The sequence below is a fragment of the Nycticebus coucang genome, chromosome 18 (assembly GCF_027406575.1).
Source record: "Nycticebus coucang isolate mNycCou1 chromosome 18, mNycCou1.pri, whole genome shotgun sequence".
Taxonomy (NCBI): Eukaryota; Metazoa; Chordata; class Mammalia; order Primates; family Lorisidae; genus Nycticebus; species Nycticebus coucang.
Genome location: NC_069797.1, coordinates 61,890,021 through 61,916,335, shown reverse-complemented (window position 1 = coordinate 61,916,335; position 26,315 = coordinate 61,890,021). Strand labels below are relative to the sequence as shown.

Genomic DNA, 26,315 nt, shown 5'->3' with positions numbered 1-26,315 from the left:
GCAGAGGTAAAAGATGGAGGTTATTAGCTTAGTTACTAAATAAAAACAATGCCATTACCCAAGATAATGAAACAGGATGAGAAATGTTCTGGTAGAAGAAAGATAGTTCTAAGGTTCAGGGGTTTGGGGAACCAAAGTGGAAATGTTGATTAATGCAACTCAGAAAAAGGTTTTCTTTTTCTTTTTTTTTTTGTAGAGACAGAGTTTCACTTTATGGCCCTAGGTAGAGTGCCATGGCATCACACAGCTCACAGCAACGTCCAACTCCTGGGCTTAAGCGATTCTCTTGCCTCAGCCTCCCAAGTAGCTGGGACTACAGGCGCCCGCCACAACACCCAGCTATTTTTTTGTTGCAGTTTGGCCGGGTCCGGGTTTGAACCCGCCACCCTCGGTATATGGGGCTGGCACCTTACCGACTGAGCCACAGGTGTCGCCCAGAAAAAGGTTTTCTAAGTGTTAGGAGACTTTAGTGTACTAGTGGTTGTTGAGAGAAGAGGGCCCTTGGATGCATCAACATTTAAGGGGCCAGGAGGATGATAGTAGTGTCATTTAAGGGGCCAGGAGAACAGGATGATAGTAGTGTCGGTCAGGGACAATCAGGAAAGGAGAATTTCAAGGTCAGCGCCATCTGTTGCCTCAGAGAACTCAGAATGAGTGGGGACTGAAACTTGCATTTGATAATTACTAGTGACCTTGACTAGAGTAGTAGGGAATAAAATCTAGATTGGAAGGGTACAGAGACAGCTAGTTAAAACACTTCTTTGAAAAGTTTTGGGTAAAGGGAAAGACATGTTGGGCAATTAATTTGAGAGCAGAAGATACTTCAGTAAATTCTTAGGCTGAGAGAAAGCTAATAGAGAAGATATTGATAAGCAGTCTGATTCAAAAGAAAATTGATGCAGCAAGTTGGTATTATAGGTATGGTACAGTTAACCTTGTAGAGTAGTACAGTGTGTACTTGTAGAGAAGCGAAAAGCTGATGACAGCTGGATGCCTGGCCAGAAAAATATACAGATCTGTGACATGTGACATAAAATTTTTGTGTGAACATGGGGAGTTTCTTACATTGAGTGATTAATTTGATATATTTGCTTTAAGTCTACTCTGAACAAGTTTTAAAGAGTTTGTTCTTTTAAATACAGATGATTTCAGTTTAACAACCTGTTATTCTCTCAGAATAAAGTTTTCCTTTTGGAAACTTTCAATCTGTGGTAACACAGGAAAGAAAGGGTGGAATTCTTTCTTTCAGTGTAGGAATTATGCTGGTTCCTTCCCACCCCCCACCCCCAGGTGAAAGGTATTTGGATCTCCAGAATGGGTCTAGGGTGTTTTTTTGTTGTTGTTTTTGTTTTCTTCCTAAGGGAGAGTTTGGATAGCCACCTCACATAGTGCTTGTGTTAAAAACGTGTTATTTTTTGAATGTGGTTGTATTTCTAACATTGTTTTCTTCTTTCTTTTCTAGTCTGTTCTCTGGGGAGGCAGTAAGGGGCCGTGGAGCTGGCCTCGGCACCGGGAGAGGCTGGACTTCCTGTCTCTCTGTGCTGAATGGCTGCGATGGCGCCCGCTCTCACTGACGCAGCAGCTGAAGCACACCACATCCGGTTCAAACTGGCTCCCCCATCCTCCACCTTGTCCCCTGGCAGTGCCGAAAATAACGGCAACGCCAACATCCTTATTGCTGCCAACGGAACCAAAAGAAAAGCCATTGCTGCAGAGGATCCTAGCCTAGACTTCCGAAATAATCCTACCAAGGAAGACTTGGGAAAACTGCAACCACTGGTGGCAACTTATCTCTGCTCTGATGTAACATCTGTTCCCTCAAAGGAGTCTTTGAAATTGCAAGGGGTCTTCAGTAAACAGACAGTCCTTAAATCTCATCCTCTCTTATCTCAGTCCTATGAACTCCGAGCTGAGCTGTTGGGGAGACAGCCAGTTTTGGAGTTTTCCTTAGAAAATCTCAGAAACATGAATACAAGTGGTCAGACAGCTCTGCCACAAGCACCTGTAAATGGGTTGGCTAAGAAATTGACTAAAAGTTCAACACATTCTGATCATGACAATTCCAGTTCCCTCAATGGGGGAAAACGAGCTCTCACTTCATCTCTTGTTCAGGGGGGTGAAGTGGGAGCTTCTGATTCTGGGGACTTGAAGGGGGTTATGACCAATTGCACTCTTCCACATAGAAGCCTTGATGTAGAACACACAACTATATATAGCAATAATAGCACTGCAGACAAATCTTCTGTCAATTCCATGGAACAGCCAGCACTTCAAGGAAGCAGTAGGTTATCACCTGGTTCAGACTCTAGCTCTAACTTGGGAGGTGTCAAGTTAGAGGGTAAAAAGGCTCCCCTGTCTTCCATTCTCTTCAGTGCTTTAGATTCTGACACAAGGATAACAGCTTTATTGCGGCGACAGGCAGACATCGAGAGCCGTGCCCGCAGGTTACAGAAGCGCTTACAGGTTGTGCAAGCAAAGCAGGTGGAGAGGCACATACAACATCAGCTGGGTGGATTTTTAGAGAAGACTTTGAGCAAACTGCCAAACTTGGAATCCTTGAGACCCCGGAGCCAATTGATGCTGACTCGGAAGGCTGAGGCTGCCTTGAGAAAAGCTGCCAGTGAGACCACCACTTCAGAGGGACTTAGCAACTTCCTGAAAAGTGATTCGATTTCAGAGGAATTGGAGAGATTTACAGCTAGTGGCATAGCCAACTTGAGGTGCAGTGAACAAGCATTTGATTCTGATGTCACAGACAGTAGTTCAGGAGGAGAGTCTGATATTGAAGAGGAAGAACTGACCAGAGCTGATCCTGAACAGCGTCATGTACCCCTGTAAGTAGAACCCATGCATAATGTCATTCTTGAGAAACGGTGGCACAAGAAAAGACTTAGTGAATGCCTATTATGGAGAGAATATGACTCTTTGTACTTAGGTGTCTAGGTTCCATTTGACTTTTTCCCAGTTTTAGGTAGATGAGTACATATACCTGCTAGTGAAAATGATGAAGGTATTTCTGCTGTACTGTTGCTCTAAACTAAAAGGTGCTAATTTTTCTTGGAAGACTTAAAAAAAAAACTAGAAGACATTCTGTTTGTAGAATTACGCCAGTACTTCTTTTAGAGTGAATAGATTTCTTTTGAACCTGTGTATAGGACATCTTGGTAAGTTTTAATGGATTAACTGTTCAGATTTTGTTGTTGCCAGTTAAGTGGGACAAGTGTTTAGTTGACCTAGTTAACTTTACTAGAATTTATAGTTGCTTAAAAGCCTTTTGACATTTGAGAAAATGCCTATAGGCATTCAAACAAGATGTTAGTTCAGTGTGAACTATGTTTCTTAGGCACTTTCTATAGACACTTTGCTTTCTGAGCTCTCAGCAGTCAAAGGGTTAAATTGAACTTTAAATTGAACTGGGTATGCTCTCCGCATACCCAGTCTTCAGTTTTAACACTTGTGATTTTCTTACATTTTAAGGACTAACAATTAGAAAACATATCAGAATATTTTACACATTGCCTCCACAAGCACAATCTATTTTCACAACTTCATTCTCTTCTTAAAAGAGAATCTTTGGGCGGTGCCTGTGGCTGAAGGAGTAGGGCGCCGGCCCCATATACCGGAGGTGTGGGTTCAAACCTAGCCCAGGCCAAAAAAAAAAAACAAACAAACAACAAAAAGAGCTCATCTTTATCAGATTTTAATTTTATTTTCTCTCAGCTAAGTTAAATGTATGGACACATTTGGGATGAATTCTTCCTGGTTTTTCTAAATCTGTTGGTTTGAGAATTCTATGTAAGTTTTGCCCTCCTAAGTAACATATGGAGACATTACATTCACTCTTGTTCTTTCTTCCTGCATTAATGTACTTAAATAATGAAGTACTGTAACATAGTATACTTAAATATGCATTTATCTACTTAAAAGTATTAGAATTGTGAGACATGAGCATGAGTAGAAAAGGGGCAGGGCGTTTTTTGGTAGAGATGATGTAAAGGTTGGATTACTGGAAATGGCTGAAATGGGTGACTGTGTTGGAAGATTTGGTTTTTCCTTTCCTAAGATTTTTCACTGTAGAGCTTGGTTGTTGAGAAAGCTGTGCTTTTAAGCAGTAAATTTCTTGTTTTCTCATTTTTGTTTAGTATTCACATGTATAACATTGTGTATCTGAAATGAATCTTTGTTTTATGTTTCTATTTTGGGGAAAAACATCTAGATAATTCTTGCTGAATTTCTTCCTAGTAGATCTAGTTCCATTACCATTTGTTAGTTCAGTGTATTCAAGAGTCCACTACTATATTCAGATTTAAAACAAATATATTTCAGAGGTTTGCTGCTACTGTAACACAACTTTTCAGATGGATTAGTATATTAAACCAGTTTGGCAATATTTGTGGCATTTATCCTCACTGATTGCTGTATAAACGACTGCTAAAGAATATCTTGATTACCATTAAGCACTTTGTCCTTAAAAATAGAATAAACACTATATTTGAAGCATTTTAAGTTGCATTTACTTATGTGTTTAACAAAAAGGGACTTTGAATATATAAGCTTATTATTTTCAGGATATGTTGCATTGAAAACATTGCTTAGTTTTGGCAATGTATGTTGTGGGTAACTGTTAGGAAATCAAAATACCTAAGAGACAGCCTATTTTATTTTATAATATAATTTAGTGACTTGGAAAAACACCTCTTGGTAGCCCCATTCACTCACTGTTTAGTTCTGAACATTCTTCTTATGTAATGATTTGTTGATTGGAAGAGTGTGAAGTATAAAGAAAGACCAAGCATTTTAGGGAACTTTTTGAGATCTGTTGAATCCCCTTGAAATTAACCAAATTAAATAATGCTTAAAAACATTTGAATTTCCATGCTAAAGTAAGGAAAATTTGGGCACTGAAAGTACTGTCAAGTAAATATCCTTTTTGCATATTATAATTGTATTTTCACAAAAGCCACTAATAAAGCACAATCTTACTGGACAAGATCACCACATTGACTTTTTAAAAATTTTTTTTATTTTTACCACATTGACTCTTAAAGCTGATATTTAATTAGCCCTTTGTTGATCTTCTTAGTATTTTAATGGTTTTTAGCAGTTAGACAATGAGAGTAGAGTTGGAGGTATTGCTTTAATTAAAAAGGAGGAAGAAGAAAAAGTTGGTATTTGGATGCTGAGAAATGAGTCCTAGAATGAGAAGTTAATTCCTCAGGAACTCAGCTGCTGAATTTCAACTTTTACCCCCTCTTCTAGTAGCCTGTCTACATTTCATTCCTTTGCCAGAATAGGCTAGATTTTTGTCTGGGCAGCCATGTTGAAAGTATTTAGTAGAGGAGACAGTTGAAATGAGTTCTCTTTAAATGATGAGGCTTAAATAACAAGGGAGGATTCTGTGAAAATTACAAGCCCTTCACTAAGAATTCAACTGTGATTTTTCTTATTACCTCTGAGAGGAAAAACATTGATCCATTGTAATTCCTTGACACTTGCTACCTATAGCAGAATGGGTGATTTTTATATGTTGTTGAATTTTTGGCAAATTGTACGTTTATCATTGTATTAGGCTTGGCAGCAAACTATGTATTGGTAAATGAAACGTGTTTGTGAAGATCTTTACTTTGGTTACCAATTTAATTTTGTTGGTTGACTGATTGTCTTACACCTTTTTGTTTTAAGATCTGGGGAAATCTCCCTAAAATGTTTCATGTATCTTCTTGTCTTGGTATAGTGAACATAAAATGTCTGAAAATTCTGCACTATCTTATTTTTCATTTGATGACTAATATCATTGTTTAGTAACATTACTGAGGAAGGTGTGGGAATTTAAACGTTATTTCCTTGATAATGGGACAAAGAAGGAAGCTGTATGTTTTAATAAATACCTTAATATTTACTTCTTAATTGTAGATGTAGAAATAAAGCATTTAATCGTCCCATATGTGTGTAATACATAATACTTGTTGAGTGCTCACTCTCTCTTCCTCACTGTATTTTTTATATTCCTTTAGAATTTTTTTCCCTTTGCTATTTTGTGATGAATTCCTGGGCCTACTTCTTACTTTGCTAAATTTGGTTTTCATCTTGTGGGTCTTGTGCTTATAAACTTTAGAGAGTTCTTGCTGTTAAAATAATAATTTTTCCAGATGCTTTCTTAAAATGTCCTCTTAAGTCAGCAGTGTTCTGGGTACTTGGACCACATTTTGTAGACCTCCCTCTCCTAAGATTTTCTTGTTTTTTGCTTCTTCCCTATAAACTGTTACTATAGGCTTGAGGGTCAATATAAAAATAATCTCATAAAACATTTAATTGGAGGGCGGCGCCTGTGGATCAGTGAGTAGGGCGCCGGCCCCATATGCCGAGGGTGGCGGGTTCAAACCCAGCCCCGGCCAAACTGCAACAAAAAACAGCCGGGCGTGGGTGGCGCCTGTGGCTCAGTGAGTAGGGCGCCAGCCCCATATGCCGAGGGTGGCGGGTTCAAACCCAGCCCCGGCCAAACTGCAACCAAAAAATAGCCGGGCGTTGTGGCGGGCGCCTGTAGTCCCAGCTGCTCGGGAGGCTGAGGCAAGAGAATCGCGTAAGCCCAAGAGTTAAGAGGTTGCTGTGAGCCGTGTGACGCCACGGCACTCTACCCGAGGGCGGTACAGTGAGACTCTGTCTCTACAAAAAAAAAACAGCCGGGCGTTGTGGCGGGCGCCTGTAGTCCCAGCTGCTCGGGAGGCTGAGGCAAGAGAATCGCGTAAGCCCAAGAGTTAGAGGTTGCTGTGAGCCATGTGACGCCACGGCACTCTACCCGAGGGCGGTACAGTGAGACTCTGTCTCTACAAAAAAAAATAAAAAAATAAAAAATAAAACATTTAATTGTGACTAAAATATTGTTGAATTTCTTTGTATTACACAATCCCTTCTTTATAAGGACCCTAGGGAAGTTGTACAACCAAGAATTTATTTTTGTTTAAGCTTTTAGTCTGTTTTTATTCTGGGTGCTATAATTTATATTCACTAGGTTTTTGTTATCCTATTGGCTTTTGGAAGTTTGGAGCTAAGCTTGCTGGTTTGTTGGGTGTACTTTATAAAAACCTCGGTCCTAGCTTCATTTTATTTCTCTATGTTTTACCGTATTTTCATAACCTTATTTCTGCTTTTATTTATGCTGACTTGTGTTTTATTTGTCTAATAGCTTCTTGAAGTCTGTTTTACACCAGGATGGGGTAAAAATAAACTGTAGATGCTCAGTTCAGTGACACTAAAGCTTTTACTGAATTTTGAGTGATCTTGATTGTAGTGACTTGACTTCTGGAGAATTTTACCCTCCTGGAGTTGTAATATAGATCTTAGAACTAGTATAGTGAATCACTAGTGTGGGCTTTCGTTTTTAGGTATTCTGGAATGCTCTCTTTATTGCAGCTCCTACTTGGATTTTATTAAGTGTACACAGTACACAGATAATGTTGCCAACGTGTCTTACTTATTTATCATTTTCCTACTCCTTATCCTTTTACAGAATGATGGGTTCGGAGGAACATTAGGCAGCAGACTTGACTCTTTTCTGCTAGAAATTGGCTGTAGCACTAGTTTTGTTACGACTTCTCTAAATAAAATTAGGGAATTTAACTAATAAAATTAGAATGATCTTTAGGGCTCAAACTACTTTGAAATGTGACTGTTTATCTTTAAATACAGTAGAACCTCTGTAAGTTGACCACCCAAGGGACTATAACAAATTGGTCAACATATGGAGGTGGTTAACATAAGGACCTATGTTACTGTATTGATAGTACATGTGATGCATGTCCAGTCTATTAAAGTTAGGTCAGCTTAAACAGGTGGTCAACGATGGCGGTTCTACTGCATTATCTGTATTATAACATTGATGGAACTCTTTTGTTGTTTTTTTTTGCAGTTTTTTGGCCGGGGCTGGGTTTGAACCCGCCACCTCCAGCATACGGGGCCGGTGCCCTACTCCTTTGAGCCATAGGCGCCGCCCTGATGGACCTCTTGTTATCACCATTTTTTTTGCATTTGGGGAAGCTGAGGCAAAGATCCTAGTAAGGTATAATTCAAAGCAAGAATTTTTTAAGTCTCATTTTGTTGCCCTCAGTATAGTGCCATGGAGTCATAGCTCGCAACAACCTTAAACTCTTGGGCTCAGTCAAGCCGTTCTCTTGTCTCAGTCTCTCAAGCAGCTTGGACTAGAGGTGCTTACCACAAGACCCAGCTATTTTTAGTGATGGGGTCTCACTCTTGCTCAGGTTGGTTTCGAACTCCTGAGCTCAAGCATTCCACCCATCTCGGCCTCGGAGTGCTAGGATTACAGGAGTGAGCCAGTGCACCCAGCCAACAAGAAACTTTTTTTTTTGTAGAGACAGAGTTTCACTTTATGGCCCTTGGTAGAGTGCCATGGCATCATACAGCTCACAGCAACCTCCAACTCCTGGGTTTAAGCGATTCTCTTGCCTCAGCCTCCCGAGTAGCTGGGACTACAGGCACCTGCCACAACGCCCGGCTATTTTTTGGTTGCAGTTCAGCCGGGGCCGCGTTTGAACCCGCCACCCTCGTTTTATGGGGCCGGCACCTTACTGACTGAGCCACAGGCGCTGCCCAACAAGAAACTTTCTTGACTTGTGACTGAGAGCTTTGATCGTTTTAATGCCTTAACATCTTTTTTTTTTTCATAACTCCTTCAAGTGATTTATATTTCTGGGTGTATGGGATATAAATGTGGAAATAATTTCGCTGTGTTCTTACAGATTTTATTTCAGAGGTATGTAAGTTTTCATTTGCTTAGCATCTTTGATTTCATGCCCCTTGCTTTTCTGCTGATCTGCACATGACATCCAGGGGCAGAAATAGGAACTTGAATTTTTTCCTGCTTTTATTCCCTCATTCCCTTTTTTTCTTGAAGATATGTAGGTAGTGAAAATTAATTCTTAGTGCTTGTTGTGGGGTTCTGAAGGAAGGAATTTAGGCAGTAGGAGTTTGAGGTTGATCAATTTGCTGCAGATCTAGTTGATAAAAAATATTTTTCTGCCACTTAATGACAGTTATTTTTATTTTCTGAAGTCAAACGTACTCTTACGGTAGTGTTAAAATGGTCATATAATAAATACTGAACGAAGAAATGTGTAAGACACAAGACATGCCATAAATGAACAAACTAAGTCTCTATTCTCAAGTTTCTAGTTTTGACCAGAGTAAAGAATGTAGTAAGACAAGCTTGAATACTTATACTAGTAGAATAAGGTAAATTATGGGTGATACAAATGAAATAGGAAGAGAATCACACTTGGTTGATGAGATTGGAAAGAAAGGATATTAGGAATGAATCTTGAAGGATAGCTAAGAGTTTTTAAAAGTTTTTAAAGTTAGTATAGATAGGGTTTTGTAATGTCACCTACTGGTCTTGAACTCCTGGGCTCAAGCAATCTTTCTGCGTTGCTGTCGGGAAGTGCTGGGATTATAGGTGTGTGTGTGGGTGTTTGTGTGTGTGTTTTAAAGGTCCTTATTGGCTGGAGAAGTGGGGGTGGAGGTGTATTCAGGCTAATTAGCCTCTTGCTTGCAATAAGTCAGATAAGGTAAGGGAGAATGGTAGACTCAGCCTTTCTGAAGGAAGAGTAAGAGAATTGATTATTGGAAGTAGGGATGACAAGGAATGTGATTGATTGGATATGTGAGAAAAAGGGAAGAGGTGTCATGGATGATTCTTGGATTTTTGGCAGGATAACTAGATTGGTTGCATCAGTTGAGATGGAGAAGTAATAGATGCGGGAAAGTTGTTGCATATGACATCCATTCATTTTCATTTCAGTATTTTCCTCTTTTGGGTATACCTACCTAGAGGTTTCAGTGTCCTTTGCAGAGTATTCTGTTAGTTTCTATCAGCATAATGAAACAAATAGTTTTAACTAGAAGAAAGCTTGGGGCCATGTTCTAGTACAGATGAATAGTACTTTCATTACTTTCCCCATCTTCACCCTGAATATGGACCAAAATAAACTGGATTATCTTGTCACCTGGGCAGAAATTCGTGCCTAAATTCATACTCTTCGTGTCTACCCTGGCGTTGTCTTTTCCCTGTTTCTCATTGTGTATATGGGGAATTATGCTCATATATATTATGTAAAGAAAGTAGGTGGGTTTCTATAAATTTAATGGCAAGGGGCTCAGTATATGACAAACATAGAATAAATCTTACTAATTTTGATTCCCTCAATTAGGCTTTGTGATAACTTTACCCTGTTTGATTTTGTTTTGTATGATTATGAGGAAAGGTGTTTTTTGCACCAAGGTGGTAAACAGTTGCTTTGAAATGAGTTTAAGTTTGATCAAAGTATCTGGAGAGCCTCTTCCTCATACAATATACTGAAAAGTTTCTGTTAAATTATGTAAGTGTTTTGGGATGCTCTGGCAACATCTTTAGTAGCATCGTAGGGATTGTATAGATTATTTTCAGAACCCAGGTAAGACTTCTGGAGAAAATTATTTTAGGGGGAACTGGAGAGATTGGGGAATGGCATCCAGGGAGAAGTGTCACCATTTCATTTTAAAATTATTTTCTTTATGCTTGTAGCCCCAGCTACTTGGGAAGCTGAGGCAACCTCACTGCTGGAGGTTGCTGTGAACTGTGATGCTACAGTACTCTACTGAGGGTGACATACTGACATTCTGTCTCCAAAAAAAATTTTTTTTTTCTTTAGGTCTGGGCCCAGTGGCTCATGCTTGTAATCCTAGCACTCTGGGAGGCAGAGGCAGGTGGATTGCCTGAGCTCTTGAGTTGGAGACTAGCCTAAGCCAGAGCCAGAATTGAGACCTTAAAAAAAAAGCTGGGCATTGTGGTGGATGTCTACAGTCCCACCTACTTGGGAGGCTGAGGCAAGATCACTTAAGCCCAAGAGTTTAAGGCTGTGAGCTGTGACGCCATGGCATTCTACCCAGGGTGACAAAGTGAGACTCTCTTCAAAAAAATAAAAATGAAATTATTTTCTTTAAAGTTGTTTTTCTTTTGTCTAATTGAACGAGAGCATGTGCCAGGGAATTGAATGTTGCATATACAGTGACCGTTTTCTTGCTTTCCCTTTGATCACTGTGTCCTGTTTGTTCTTCTGGTACTGAAAGATGCATCCTGGGAAAATAGAAACTGAAGGTGGCAGAGTTTAGGGACCTTTGAGACTAAATTAGACTGAAACCTGGGAGACTGCAGAGCCCCAGGAGGATTTTGACTGAACTGATTTGAGTGAGCTAAAGGAACAACATTTTTAACCAACTCTGCCTAGTCAGACAACAGAGTTAAGACATGTTGATAAGGAAATAATAAAAACATGTATTTGTTGAAATTTTCTGTTTTAGCTGTAGGACTAGGCAGTGTTATAATTGCTGTTCACGAATTGATGTAATCTTTGCAACATTACAATGAGGTAGATAATTTTACAGACTCAGACTGAGAAATGAAAAGTTTAAGTAACTTAATGTCTCACGGCTAATAAGAGATGAAAGTATTAATCTTTACACACCACCTGGGCATAAACACTAGCTTTATTAGTGGAAACAAATCAAATTGTCTTTCAGATGTGGTTGATGAAAAAAGATGTACCAAATATGTACATTATGGCATTTAACTTTATATTGAACATATTAATTTGGTAATACATATTTCGAGGTGAGATATAATGGGGTGGGTGTCTTAACCAAATATATACTAAGCCTGCAATACCTTATTACTCATTTCTTTTGTGGAGAATTTGGATAGTTTGGAGGGACATTTTCCTGGGGTAGACATATTATCTAGGGAGTGGCCGGAGTTATTTTTTAAGAAGGGAATCACGATTCTTTTTTTTTTTTTCTTGGAGACATAGTCTCAAGCTGTCACCCTTGGTAGAGTGCGGTGGCGTCACAGCTCATAGCAACTTCCAACTCTTGGGCTTAAGCTATTTTCTTGCCTCAGCTTCCCAAGTAGCTGGGACTACAGGCCCCCGGCTCTTTTTTTGGTTGTAGTTGTCATTGTTTCGCGGGCCTGAGCCGGATTTGAACCCGTCAGCTCCAGTGTATATGGCTGGTGCCCTAGCTGCTTGAGCTACAGGCGCCAAGCTGGAATTAACGATTTTTGATCACTCCTTCTGCGTGTTCAGTGATTCACTTTTGGTATTTTGTTCAATCTTCAGAATTAGAACATTCACATGATGGTGATATCCCCCTTTTACATTTGGGGTTCAAGACTGTAGATACATTAACTACATTAAATGCTTGAGGTCATGGTGAAGATGAGTTCTTTCTTTTTATTTTTTGTTTTTGGAGACAGAGCCTTAAGCTATCGTCCTGGGTAAAGTGCTGTGGTGTCACAGCTCACAGCAACCTCAAACCCTGGGCTTAAGTGATTCTCTTGCCTCAGCCTCCCAAGTAGCTGGGACTACAGGCCGGCCTGGCTATTTTTGGTTGTAGTTGTCATTGTTTGGCAGGCCTGGGCTGGATTCAAACTGCCAACTCTGGTATATGTGGCTGGCACCTTAGGTGCTTGAGCTATAAGTACCACCCTCTTATTTATTTCTATTGTATTTCTCCTGGAACTGATTGAGATAAGGTGGAAAGAAGATTGTATTTTGAGAAATGGAGCAGCCTGAAAACACATACATAGCCTTGCTATTTGCAGTAACTCCTTTAGATAGCTCTGGGACAGCACTGTATTCTGGTGGGAGGGGCATTGACCAGGAGGGATGATGGGACGATTAAATAGTTTTCCTCTACTGTAATAAATAATCCAGAGAAGTGGCCTATTTTATAATTTTTTTTCATCAAATGGCTAAATTGAACATTTCTGGCATTCTAAAGGGATGATTTGTATCTTATGTGGAAAAATTCTGTTTGCCCAGTTGCTGGAAAAAATCTTTTGAGATATGAAAGTATTTTATGTTCTTTCTCCTTTTAGTCTTTCTTTGTGCTTTCAGCTGGAACTGTATGACTTGTAAGCATGTACTTACTGTTTACTGAAGTATTTTCCTCAAGAAAGCTCCTCTGGTAAATCTAGTTACTATAAGAACTTGAATGAAAGGACAATTGATGACCGTCCCAATTGGTTTTCACCTATTTAGTCTGAATTTGTGTAATTTTCGTGTCTAAGTAGGAGGTTTATGAACATTTGGTATCTTGTTTTTTACTGATTTGGCAAGTACCAGAAAACCTGAAGATGAACTGGAGGTTACTATTTTTCTTAGCATTTGTGGGTTTAGTACTAAGAAGGGAGCAGCAGTATAGTTATTAAGATTTCTGGACAACCATTGAAAATTTTTAATTTAGATGGTGCCTGTAGCTCAGTGGGTAGGGCGCCGGCCCCATGCACCAGGGCTGGTGGGTTTGAACCCAGCCCGGACCTGCTAAAAAGCAAACAAAAAATAGCCTGGGCCTTGTGGCGGGCTCCTGTAGTCCCAGCTACTTGGGAAGCTGAGGCAAGAGAATCACTTGCACCCAAGAGTTTGAGGTTACTATGAGCTGTGATGCCACAGTACTCTACCTAGGGCAACAAAGTGAGACTGTCTCAATTTAAAAAAGAGAAAATTTTTATTTGGCCTCTTGGGCTTGAGTGCCTCACTTTAAAAATCTGGATTATAGCATTTTGAAAAATGTTGCTTGTTGTTTTATAACTATGACCAGACTAGGATGGGAAAAGCTATTGTTACTTCAGGCATAGATACACTTCCTGCTTTGTTTAGGTTTGCTGAGCAGTGGGAGGAACTGCCATATAGCTCACATTGCTTGCATTTCCATAGAGCCTTCAGACTGGGCTTAGGATATATTTGGTTAAGATGCGCAGCCCACTATCTGGGCAAAAGTGGCAAAACTGCAGTAGTCTTCCCTATTACTTTTCTTATGAGGCAACTGGGGGCCAGTGTGTATGCATGTTATAACTTTTATATTTTTGTTGTGTACCACTTAAAGTAATGAAAAGAAACTGAGGTTATGCTATTGCGAATGGACCTGGAGGGTGGGATTGTAGTGAGAAAGTGAAAGACAGAGACCATTAACAGATGAGTATCCTTTTCCTTTAAAAAGCTGTTGTTGGAGTGTTATGCTTTGGAAATGAATCTCCCTCGTGAAAAACAGTATCTTCTTCCCCCTCAAAAAAGGGAAAATGAAGAATCAAGTTTTTTACTGTTTGTTTTAAAGCAGGATGAAATTCTTTTATTCTTCCCAGAAATAGCTGATTTTAAAACTTACAGATTAAAGTTAATTTAAATAGAACAAGTAAGGTACTTAATGCCTTTTGACACTGTCAGATATCAAAGACAGAGTTTTATTTATTGCTCTTTAGATGTATGAAGTTAGCATAGTTGAATACTTCATTGAATCATTCAGTTGGATTTCTTAGAATTTATTTTCAGAAGCAAAAGATCTTGGGTTGTCTAAAATTTTCTTCAGACTTAAGAGTTTTCAGCTGAGTTGTTGCAACCACTCTTTAGATTTCCAGCTGGGTGAAAATGTTTTTCTTTTTAATCTGGCACTCTCCCAGCAGATTTTTCCAGCAAGTATTCTTTGGACACACCCTATGCATGGTGAATTTTGCAAGATCCTTGTTAACAAGGCTTGAGAGTTCAGGCCAGTCTTACCTTTGTAAGATGAAAACAGAATAAAGCTTGTTTAAGATTCATTTTGCTTTTACCTGGCTGTGTATGAAATTGATCTCTTATGTAAATACATTCAAGCTTTGACAGAAGTAATCTGGTTTGGAAGTGTAAGCAGAAAGGCTAATTTTTGTGTTTGTGGGAAGTTTGCTCGGTGCGATGATTGTTCGCCCAGTTGAGACTTCTTGATTTGTTCTAAGTGATAACTTAATAGTAAGCAGGTCTCAGATCCAAGAGTCAAGAGGTGACTTTGTACATGCAAGACATCGACAGGATGCATATATAGTTGGTTTTACATATATACTTGTTTTTATATTTTATGAGGTGCTGGAGGTGATTGTTTTCTTTAATGTCTAAAACAGTATTAGATTATATAAGCTTCAGTGGTTTAATGTAAATAGTGTTGATAGTGTTATGAGAAGAGATAAACATCCTTAATTTCATTTGTGTATGGTAAGATTGGCTAACTTATGGAAGGATAAGGTACAGAATTGCTTTTGGGTGTACCTAGCAAGCCAGCCTTCAAAAAGTTATAGCTTATGTTTCTTCCTTTCATTTTACTTACCCAGTGATCAGAGTAGTTACTATTGCTGATAATGTGAATGGGAATTAAAATGTATTACCTATTGAGGATTGACAAAAGTGTCTTGTGGCAATTCTGGAAAAGGAATTTCAGAGTTTTCTGAGCAAAGAAAAAATAAACATAAAACATTTTCAAGGCTCTAATTGTTTGGAGACACTAGCCTTTCAGGATCATTTATCACCAATTATTATTATTGTTATTATTTTTTGAGACAGAGTCTCAAGCTGTTGCCCTGGATAGAGTGCCATGGTGTCATCATTGCTCACAGCAAGCTCCAACTCTTGGACTCAAGCAATCCTCTTGCCTCAATTTTTCTATTTTTAGTAGAGACAGGGTCTTGTTCTTGCTTAGGCTGTTTCTGAACTTGTGAGCACAAGCAATCTACCCACCTCAGCCTCCCAGAGTGCTAGGATTGCAGGCCTGAGCCACTGCCCCTGGCTTAGCACCCAGATTAATCTTGCCTTCCATATGGCAAGGAAACACTTCTGGTTAAATAGAGGGTGATGATAACATTTAAGAATTGAGAACATAGTTTCTGTCCCCTTTTTTTAATTGTTGAGGAGTCATCGAGGGTACAGAGAACCAGGTTACACCGATTGCATTTGTTAAAGTCCCTCTTACAATGGTGTCCCACCTCTAAGAGGTGTGTCACACACTGTAATCCCCAACCCCCACCATATACTAATTAGGTCTTCAGTTGTCCTCATATCAGAAGTGAGTACATTGGATTCTTGCTTCTCCATTCTTGTGATGCTTTATTAAGAAGAATGTGTTTTAACTCCATCCAGGTTAATACAAAAGATATAAAGTCTCTATCTTTTTTAGTGGCTATCTAGTATTCCATGGTATACATACACCACAGCTTGTTAATCCATTCATGGATTGGTGGGCATTTAGGTTGTTTCCACAGTTTGGCAATTGTAAATTGAGCTGCAATAAACAGTCTAGTACAAATGTCCTTATGATAAAATGATTTTTTTTCTTCTGGATAGATGCCCAGTAATGGGATTGCAGGATCAAATGGCGGGTCTAATTTGAGCTCTTTGAGATTCTCCATACTTACTTCCAAAAAGGTTGTATTAGTTTGCAGTCCCACTAGCAGTATAAAAGTGTTCCCTTTTCCACATCCACTCCAGCATCTGCACTTTGAGATTTTGTGATGTGGGCCATTCTTGGTGATATAGTGGGGTGGTTTTGATTTGCATTTCTCTGATAATTAGGGACAATGGGCATTTTTCATATGTTTGTGTTAAGCCTTTGGTCTATCTTCTTTAGAGAAGGTTCTATTTATCTCTATTGCCCATTGATACAAGGGATTGTTGGCTTTTTAAATGTCGATAAATTTGAGTTCTCTATAGATCCTAGTTATCAAGCTTTTGTCCGATTCATAACATGCAAATATCTTTCCCATTCTAATGGTTGTCTATTTGCTTTGGTTGTTGTCTTCTAAAAGAAGCTATTCAATTTAATTAAGTTATTATTATTATTATTTTTTTGTAGAGACAGAGTCTCATTGTACCGCCCTCGGTAGAGTGCCGTGGTGTCACACGGCTCACAGCAACCTCTAACTCTTGGGCTTACGCGATTCTCTTGCCTCAGCCTCCCAAGCAGCTGGGACTACAGGCGCCCGCCACAACTCCCAGCTATTTTTCTGTTGCAGTTTGGCTGGGGCTGGGTCCGAACCCGCCACCCTCGGCATATGGGGCCGGTGCCCTACTCCCTGAGCCACAGGCGCCGCCTAATTAAGTTATTTTTATTTATTTATTTTTTGCAGTTCTTTGGCTGGGGCTGGGTTTGAACCTGCCACCTCCGGCATATGGGGCTGGCGCCCTACTCCTTTGAGCCACAGGTGCCACCCTGTTTCTTTTGTTGTTGAAGTTGCCTCTGAAGTCTTCTTCATAAAGTCATTCCCCAGTCCAATAACTTTAAGTGTTTTTCCCACACTTTCCTTAAGGATTTTTATTGTTTCATGCCTTAGATTCAGATCTTTTGTCCATCTTGAATCAATTTTAGTGAATGGAGAAAAGGTCCAGTTTCAGTCTTTTACATGTGGTTATGCATTTCTCCCAGCACCATTAAATAGGGATTCTTTCTTCCAGTGTATGTTCTTATTTGGTTTATCAAAGATTAGTTGCTGTAAGATGTTAGTTTCGTTTCATGGTTTTCTGTCTAGTTCCAGATGTCTGTGTCTCCATTTTTGTGCCAGTACCCATACTATTGATCCCTATGGCCTTATAGTACAGCCTAAAATGTGGTAGGATAATGCCCTGGCTTTGTTTTTATTGCTGAGTATTGCCTTGGCTATATGGCTTTTTTTCTGGTTCCATACAAAATGAAGAATTATTTTTTTCCAAATCTTGGAAGTATGATGTTAGTATTTTAATGGGGATGGCATTGAATCTGTAGATTGCATTGGGAAGTATAGACTTTTATTTTTTTTTTAAGTATTGCCCTGGGTAGAATGCGTGGCATCACAGCTCACAGCAACTTCCAACTCCTGGGCTCAAGCGATTCTCCTGCCTCTGCCTCCCAAGTAGCTGGGACTACAGGTGCCCGCCACAACGCCCGGCTATTTTTTGGTTGCAGCCGGCATTGTTGTTTGGCGGGCCTGGGCTAGATTCGAACCCGCCAGTTCAGGTGTATGTGGCTGGCGCCTTAGCCACTTGAGCCACAGGTGCCCAGCCGGAAGTATAGACATTTTCACAATGTTGATTATTCCCAGCCATGAGCCCTGTATGTTCTTTCATTTGTTAATATCTTTGCTGTTTCTTTTCTTAGGGTTTCTTAATTTTCTTTGTAGAGGTCCTTCACCTCTTTTGTTGTGTATATTCCTAGATACTTCATTTTTTTGGAAGCTACTATGAAAGGAATTGTGTCTTTGATTAGGTTCTCATCTTAGTGATTGTTGGCATTTACAAAGGCTACTGATTTGTGGACACTGCTTTTATATCCTGAGACATTACTATTTTTTGATGACTTCCAGTAGTCTTGTGTGTCTTTGGGGTTCTCTAAGTATAAGATCATATCGTTGCCAAAGAGTGATAGTTTGACCTCCTCTGCCCCCCATTTGAATGCCCTTTATTTCCTTTTCTTGACTGACCGTATTAGCTAGAACTTCCAGAACTATGTTGACTAGTAGTGGTGATAAGGGACAGCCTTGTCTGGTTCCAGTTCTAAGTGGAAAAGCTTTCAGTTTTACTCCAGTATAATATTAGCTGTGAGTTTGTCATGAATAGCTTCAATCAGTTTAAGAAATGTGCCAATTGTACCTATTTTCTTCAGAGTTCTAATTAGAAAAGGATACTGAATTTTATCAAATGCTTTTTCTGCATGTATTGTGAAAGGATCATATGGTCTTTGTTTTTGCTTCTGTTGATATGGTGTCTGACTTTTGGTTTTGTCTTTCCTTTTTCTCATCCATTCTTTTTATTGTCTTTATCATCCATATTTTAAATTCCCTTTCTTTCAAGTACATTAATTCTTTTTTGTTGTTGTTGTTGCCGTTCAGCTGGGGCTGAGTTTGAACCCGCCACCCTCAGTATATGGGGCCGATGCCCTACTCACTGAGCCACAGGCGCTGCCCAAGTACATTAATTCTTTATAGGTGGAATCTTCTGTAGTAGCTGCCTCATGGTCCCTTGGGGAAGTTCCTCTGTTTTGGTTTCTTACGTTGCCTGAATTTTTCTATTGGTTCCTCCTTATGTACTTTCTTTTTATTCATTTCCTTATTCTCCTTTTTACTTCTCATTGCTTCTTTTGTGTTAAAGGGAAGTCCTTGCTGTTGATGACTGTCAGTGTGTCACTGGGACACCAGGTGGTGCTATGGTTTGTTTTAGGAGACAGCACAGCCAGCAACCTCTATGGTCCTTATTTCACACTTAGTTGCTTTTGGTGATCGCCTGATTGTTTCCTCAGCATTCATACCCTGTTGGGTTGAGATTTTAATGCTCACAAGAATCCTCCAGGGGCAGGTCTCACAATGCCCCCTGACTCCACTTCCTGTGGGGTGTGAGAGTCCCTCAACCTGTCCCAAGGGTGGAGTTCTGATCCCAGCAGGTGGAATTAGAGGGCCATGTTTTACCTCCTGCTAAGACCTTCTCCCGACCTTCCCACAATGGCAGCCTGCTGGCCACCAAGACCTTCTCAGTATGGCTACCTCACCAGTCACTAGACTAATGGCAAGTCCAGATCTGGTTGTTGTATACTGTTTGCATTTGCCCACTCTTCCAAGCTTTCCACTCAATGCGTAGCTTCCTCCAACAACTGAAAACTCTGGAAAGGCTTCTTCCCAGTCCTGGAGGGCAGCCAGCCGATCCCAGCCAGTAGCCGTCACTTGCCTAATTCATCAGATTTCCACCGCTCCAGATCATATCCAGCTCACCACCTTGCTGTGCTCCCTGAGCTATGACCCTGGGTAAGATCCTTGTGCCAAGTATGGTTGGGTTCTTTCTTTTTTCCCAGTCATTATAGGAAAGATCAGCTGAAAGATCCTTCTGGTCTGCCATCTTGCTCTACCCTCAGTTTTTGTCTTTAAGGAGTAATTTATGTGACTGATTTTCCCCTGAGATTCAAGTAGAAAAGGAAGCATTAGAATAAGGTATTGTATCCTCAGTCATAGATACATGCATGGTACAATTATTAAATGTTGATATCTTAAGATGAAGGGGTGTTCATTATAGGCTAAGGCAATCAGAAGACCTGAAAAGAGATGAATTAGGATTATGGATGACACTTGGGTATGTCTAAAGGGAAGTGGGATGTTTTAGGTCCAAGGATCAGGGAGCTCACAGTGTGAGGATAAGGTATTGGGAATTTGTGAAGAGAGCTATCCGCCAAAGATAAAAGGTTCAATAAAGTGGAAGATGAGGTTGGAAGGGCAAGTTGGGGTCACATTGGTTTTGAATGCCTTTGAATTTTATCCTAGGAATATTGGGGGAATCATTAACATATAATGGCATGATTAAACTCCTGAGCTCAAGCTTCATTTGATGTTGATGAAGACTATATGGATGGGGGCTCTGGGATGGTTTGGAGCAGGGCAGGACTGAAAGGAAGGAGGCTGTTGTGGTAGCCTACCTATAAAGTCTTAAACTTAGGTGATGGATGTAACGGAGAGAATGATCTCAATGCAAGACTGATAAAATAGAGGATTTTATAGATCACTTTGGAGAGAAATACAAATTTTTCTTCTACAGATGAAATCTAGAAACAGATCCAGTGACTATGCTATGCTAAAGATTATTAGAGTAAGAGTCAAGGTTATAATAAAAGTTCTGACTCCAAATCTAACCTTTTTCCATGATTACTCAATGTAGGAAACTTGGCAACATGACAAGGTTTGGATCCTAGAAAATTCCTAGACTTTCGCTAGAAGCAAGAAGAGATGTCAGTGTTTGTGGACAGAATGTAAAGGGGTGAAATTATTTGGAATGAATGGGCTTTGGTTGAAGTGCAGAACCCCTAACTAAGAGAGGCGACTATGTTAAATTTTTATGTTTTGCTCTTTTAAGCTTTTTGTGTATGATTTGAAGTAAGATTTTAACTTTATTTTCTCCCCAAAGGATAAACAGTTGTTCTCAAATAATATATTGAGTAGACCATTCTTTTTCTACAGTTAACAGGGATTAGAAATGACATTTTTATTGTAAACTAAATCCACATACATGTTTGTTACTGTGTTTGCATATTTGTTTCATTGATCCATTGCCAGTTTTTGCATCAATATCAAACTGTTTGAATTACTAAAGCTTTAAATGCTGTAGTGATTTTTACACACTATGTAATAGTGTGTGTGTGTATATGTGTGTATACATGTATATGAGGGTACTACTTGTGTTCCTTTTTTTTCCATATAAATTTTGGAATCAGTTTATCAATTTCCTTTAAATCATGTTAGGATTTGGATTTAGAAGTACACATTAATTTAAAGTTATTACATCTTGACATTAGGTCTTCTAGACTTGCTGTATTTTTCTTTGAGGTTCTTTATATCTAGGGTAAAGTTTACGCTTGTCTATTGGCCTTTGTGTATTTTTCGTTTGGTTTATTTCTTTGTATTTTATAGATTTTAATGCTATTAAGAATGGGATCATTTCTTGTTAGTATACGGGAAAACAGTTGATTTTTTTTTTAATCATGTTGATTTTGTGGTTGCCCTCCTTACTGAATTTTATTACTCTTTTTCTTTTTTCTTTTCTTTTCTTTCCTTCTTCTTCTTCTTTTTTTTTTTTTTTTTTTTTTTGAGACAGTCTCATTCTGTTGCCCAAGCTACAGTGCTATGGCATCAGCCTAGCTCACAGCAGCCCTCAAACTCCTGGGCTTAAATGATCCGCCTGCCTTAGCCTCTCAAGTAGCTGGGACTACAGGCTCCCACCATAATGCCTGGCTAGTTTTTCTATTTTTAGTGGAGAATGGGGTCTTGCTCTTGGTCAGGTTGGTCTTGAACTCCTGAGCTCAAGCAATCCTTCGGTCTTGGCCTCCCTTGAATTTTATTACTCTTAACAGTTCTTTTCAGTAAATTTCTATTTGATGTTGCTAGGTGGATGGTTAGCCTAGTGACACAGTGTCTTTTTTTTTTTCTCTCTCTCTTTTCATTTGTTACACTTTGTATATTTTCTTCTAGTCTGAATGCATAGATTATAACTCTGTAGTATACATGGTTAAATTGTACCAGGGCTTAAGGCACTTTCTTGTCTGATTCCTGCCTTTAATTAGAAAAGTTAGGTTTTGCCATTAAGTATGTGATATGTGCTATAGGTTTGTGATAGATTTCCTTTGTTAAATCAGTCACTTTTCTTTCTTTCTTTCTTTTTTTTTTGACAGACTCTTACTAGAGTGCGTGGCGTCACAGCTCACAGCAACCTCAAACTCTTTGGTTTAAGCAATTCTCTTGCCTCAGCCTCCCAAGTAGCTGGGATTACATGCACCCACTACAACACCCGGCTATTTTTTGTTGTTGTTGCAGTTGTCTTTGTTATTTTAGCTGGTGTAGGCTGGTTTCAAACACTCTCCCCACCCCCTTGGTATACATGGCTGGCGCCCTACCCACTGAGCTACCACCCACATTTCTTTTAATTTCTTTTCTTTTTATTCCCTGGCCCCTAGTCACTTATATATTTTAATTTGTAACTTAAGGATTTTTTTTTTTTTTTTACAACTGAGTATTGACTTTTATCAATACCTTTTAAGTATCTGCAGATAGCAATATATATGTATTATATATTTCTTTTAGAATCTTTAATAGATCTTGGTGTTGATTGACCCTTGAATTTGTTAAACACATATTTACTGAATGTTTACTATGTGGTAGCAGATTTCAGGGTACTGGAGCTGGAGCAGAGATTTTCAAAATGGACAGAAATCTGTGCTTCTTCAGCTTACACTTTCCCAGCACAAGAGTTCTTTAGTATAAACACCATTAGATACTGACTATCTGGATGACATTGAATATCCTTTTATCACATATCAAATGTGATTTCTTGGGTTTCTTGTTTTTGGTTGTTGCTCTTTTTTGTTTTGGGTTTTGTTGTTGCTTCCTCCCCCTCTACCCTCCTTGTTCATAACTTGAAATGACCTGTCATTTACTTTTTAATTGGCTGTGGTAGCTTGTAGACTAAGTCAGTAAATCAGCTCATCTTATTTCTTTGCTCAGGAATAGTTAACAGGGATTGATGTTTTGGTAGAATATGACTATTTAAAAGTATTTTGAGCCAATTTCTGTTTTACTTTTATGAGTGGGTCTTCATTTGTATTTTAAATTTTCTTTTATGGCTATGAATTCCCCTACCACCCAGTTTTTGGCTGGGGCCGGGTTTGAACCCGCCACCTCCGGTATATGGGTTTGACACCCTACTCCTTGAGCCATACGTGCTGTCCTTATGGCTATGAATTTGTTAAAGTTTTTAACCTCTTCCTTGTGAGCCAGTTTTGGCAATATATATTTCTACAAAATCACTTGTTTTGCTTAGGTTTTTCGAGTTTATTGGTATGAAATTCTGGTTAGTTATCTTTAAAAATCTTCCTGTAGGTCCAGCTTTATGCTGTTCTATCTACTCTTTTATTTCTGCTGTCATATTAGTACCATGCACTAACCAGTTGCGCCACTGGAGCTCTTGCTCTATAATTTCTAATGTCTTTTTTATGGTTGTTGTTGCAGTTGTCATTGTTTCAACTGGCCTGGGACAGGTTCCAACCCTCCTGCCTCCGTGTATGTGGTCAGTTCCCTACCCACTGAGCTACGGGTGCCGCCTCTTTCTTTTTTCTTATTGGCTTCAGAATTTTCTGCTTTTTGATTGCATTGATCGAATTTACACTTTTGTTTACAGTTTATTCATTCATTGTATTTTTACCTTTATATTCACTTCATCTACTTTTGTTTTTTTCAGATTCTTGATGTAATACATTTAGGCCATTTATTTTCAGTGTTGTACTTTATTAAATATGCATGTAAGCCTATACATTTACTCTGAGTAGTTCTTTGGCCAGATTTGAAGAGTTTGGTGTATGATGTCTTCATTATTCATTTCTAAAAAGGAGAGCAATTTTGTTTTCATTTTAGCAGAATTATTTAGAATAATGTGTTAATTGTCAGCCTACATTTTGGGTGTTTTTTTTGCTACTATTGTTACAATTGCTAATGTCTAATTTCATTGTGATCAGAGTGCGGTGTATGCACTTTTTGGTTTTTGGAATTTGAGCTGTGTCTTTGTGACCCAGTATGTGGTCAGTTGTTAAACATTTTATGGGTATTTGAAAAGTATGGCTCAGTCGGTAAGGCGCCGGCCCCATATACCGAGGGTGGTGGGTTCAAACCCGGCCCCGGCTGAACTGCAACCAAAAAAAAAAAATAGCTGGGCGTTGTGGCGGGCGCCTATAGTCCCAGCTACTCAGGAGGCTGAGGCAAGAGAATCGCTTAAGCCCAGGAGTTGGAGGTTGCTGTGAGCTGTGTGATGCCACGGTACTCTACCGAGGGCCATAAAGTGAGACTCTGTCTCTACAAAAAAAAAAAAAAAAAAAAGAAAAGAAAAGAAAAGTATATGTCCTCAGTTTAGATATACACTTCTATATGTATCTAATAGTCATGATTATTTATAGTAGATCATTAATACTCCATTACAATTTTACTTCAACTACTCTTTACATTTAGTGTAGCACTGGCTTGCCTTGATTTAAATACAAGCTCCCTGACTTGCTAGTGCTGTTCTTTGCTTCTTAGTTTGCTTTGTAAAATGGGAATTATAACTTAGGTTATGGGATTAGGATTAGAGGAGCTAATGCGGTAACTTTATTAATGCAAGTAAAACACTTGTATCTTATTCCTATTGTCTGGTACATAAATAATCAGATTTTGAGTGTCTGTTTTTGGTCATTAAATTGATAGTTTTTTCATAATTATATAGTGATTACTTTTGTACATTGTGGTTCATTCTTTTAAGTTGGATTCTGAGGTCAGAAGGTGATTTTGATTTCTTCACCCCCACCCCTGAAAGTTACATCATTTATACTACTTTCCTTGATTAAATGTGTGCCATTTTAGTTTCTAGCTTGAATGTTTCTTACTGTTAGTGAGAAAAGCAAATTTAACAGGCTATTGATGGTACTCTATCTGCATATGTTTAAGCTACTTGTGAGGACAGCTTATTTCTGATATTTACAATAGTTTCCTCAACATTTATTAATTACTATTGTCATTTGAGTGATAGCTGCCACAACATTTAATTGTGTTTAGGATATCTTTTAAATAGGTTTTTAATAGGCTGTGGGAACTAAATAGATCTATTCCTCTCCTGTTCCATGTTTATGTGATCTTCCAGAAATGAATTTGTTGGCAGGATTTCTCTTTGAGACACTCTCAATCTGTTTCCCAAGGCTAAAGTGCCTTGGCATCAGACTATCTCACAACAACCTCAATTCAAACTCCTGGTTCAAAGGATCCACCTGCCTAAGCCTCCCAAATAGCAGGGATTACAGGTCCCTACCTCAGTGCCCAGCTAATGTTTTTCTATTTTTAGCAGAGACAGGTCTCTTGCTTAGGCTGGTCTTGAACTCCTGAGCTTAAGGGATCCTCCCACCTCAGCCTCCCAGAGTGCCTAACATCCTTCCATTACAGGGGTGAGTCATCAGTCCTGGCCTTGGGATGATTTCTTAACAGAGGCACTATTTAGTGATGGTTTAGGATCAATAATTCTTTGTTGGGGAATCCATTCTGTGCAATGTAGGATGTTTAGCAGCATTTCTGGCCTCTATTCACAAAAAGCCAGTAATAGCACCCTTTCTTCCCCTAGTTGTGACAGAAAATGTTTCCAGACTTTGTAACGTGGGAGAATTGGGGAAGAAGCCACCCCTGACTGAGAACCACTTGTTTAGAGTCTTCTGTACCTATCTTTGTGTTAGGCTGAATGCCAGGAATACTTTTTATGTAGTTTAATTTTTATAGCATCCTGTAGTTAAGTAGTAAGCATTGTGTCTATTTTACAGATAAAGAAACTAAAATTGAGAGACCAAATCTTGAGACAGCATTTTATAAGCCATATAATACGGGTTACTTCTAATTGTTTACTCCTTTCCCTGATCTGATTGCTTACACCTTTCCCTCTACCACACCCTCATACAATCTTTGTCCCTGGCCCTAAGAAAAAATTACAGTGTACTTTACTATATTCAGGTAGTGTTTAAGGCTTAACGGTAAAGATAGATTGGCGTGAATTGACTCTGCTCCCTCCTTTTTAATTGTGGTAAGAACATTGAAAAGTAGAAATTTTTAAAGTGTAATCCTGAGAGGGAATATCCCCCTAAAGCAGTGATTTTCAGCGGGTGTGCTGTGGCACACTGGTGTGCCCTGAAAAAAAATTTTTTTTGCCTCTAAAATTTTTAAATAACATTAATTAAATTATTTTAAAAAGAAGTTCCAAGCATAGTAAATATATACCTTTTAAAATTTTTTTAAAAATCAACAAAATTTAAGTGTGCCGAGGATGGTTGGCGCCTGTGGCTCAGTGAGTAAGGCACCGGCCCCATATACTGGAGGTGGTGGATTCAAACCTGGCCCGGCAAAAAAAAAAAAAGTGTGCCGAGGAATTTTAACTATAGGTTCAAGTGTTCCATGAGTTGAAAAACATTGC

At 39.1% G+C, this 26,315-nt stretch overlaps 1 protein-coding gene across 4 annotated transcripts in view; it reads left to right on the top strand.

Annotated features, from left to right (window-relative positions):
- The window catches only part of KANSL1 (KAT8 regulatory NSL complex subunit 1), a 212,374-nt gene that overhangs the window by 44,011 nt on the left and 142,048 nt on the right, over positions 1 to 26,315 (top strand). For all 4 annotated transcript variants that reach the window (XM_053567824.1, XM_053567822.1, XM_053567823.1 and 1 more), the window contains one exon: positions 1,463 to 2,834. In XM_053567824.1, the coding sequence (XP_053423799.1) occupies positions 1,546 to 2,834 (1,289 nt within the window). In that variant the 5' untranslated portion in view covers positions 1,463 to 1,545. The remainder of the gene's footprint in view (positions 1 to 1,462; positions 2,835 to 26,315) is intronic.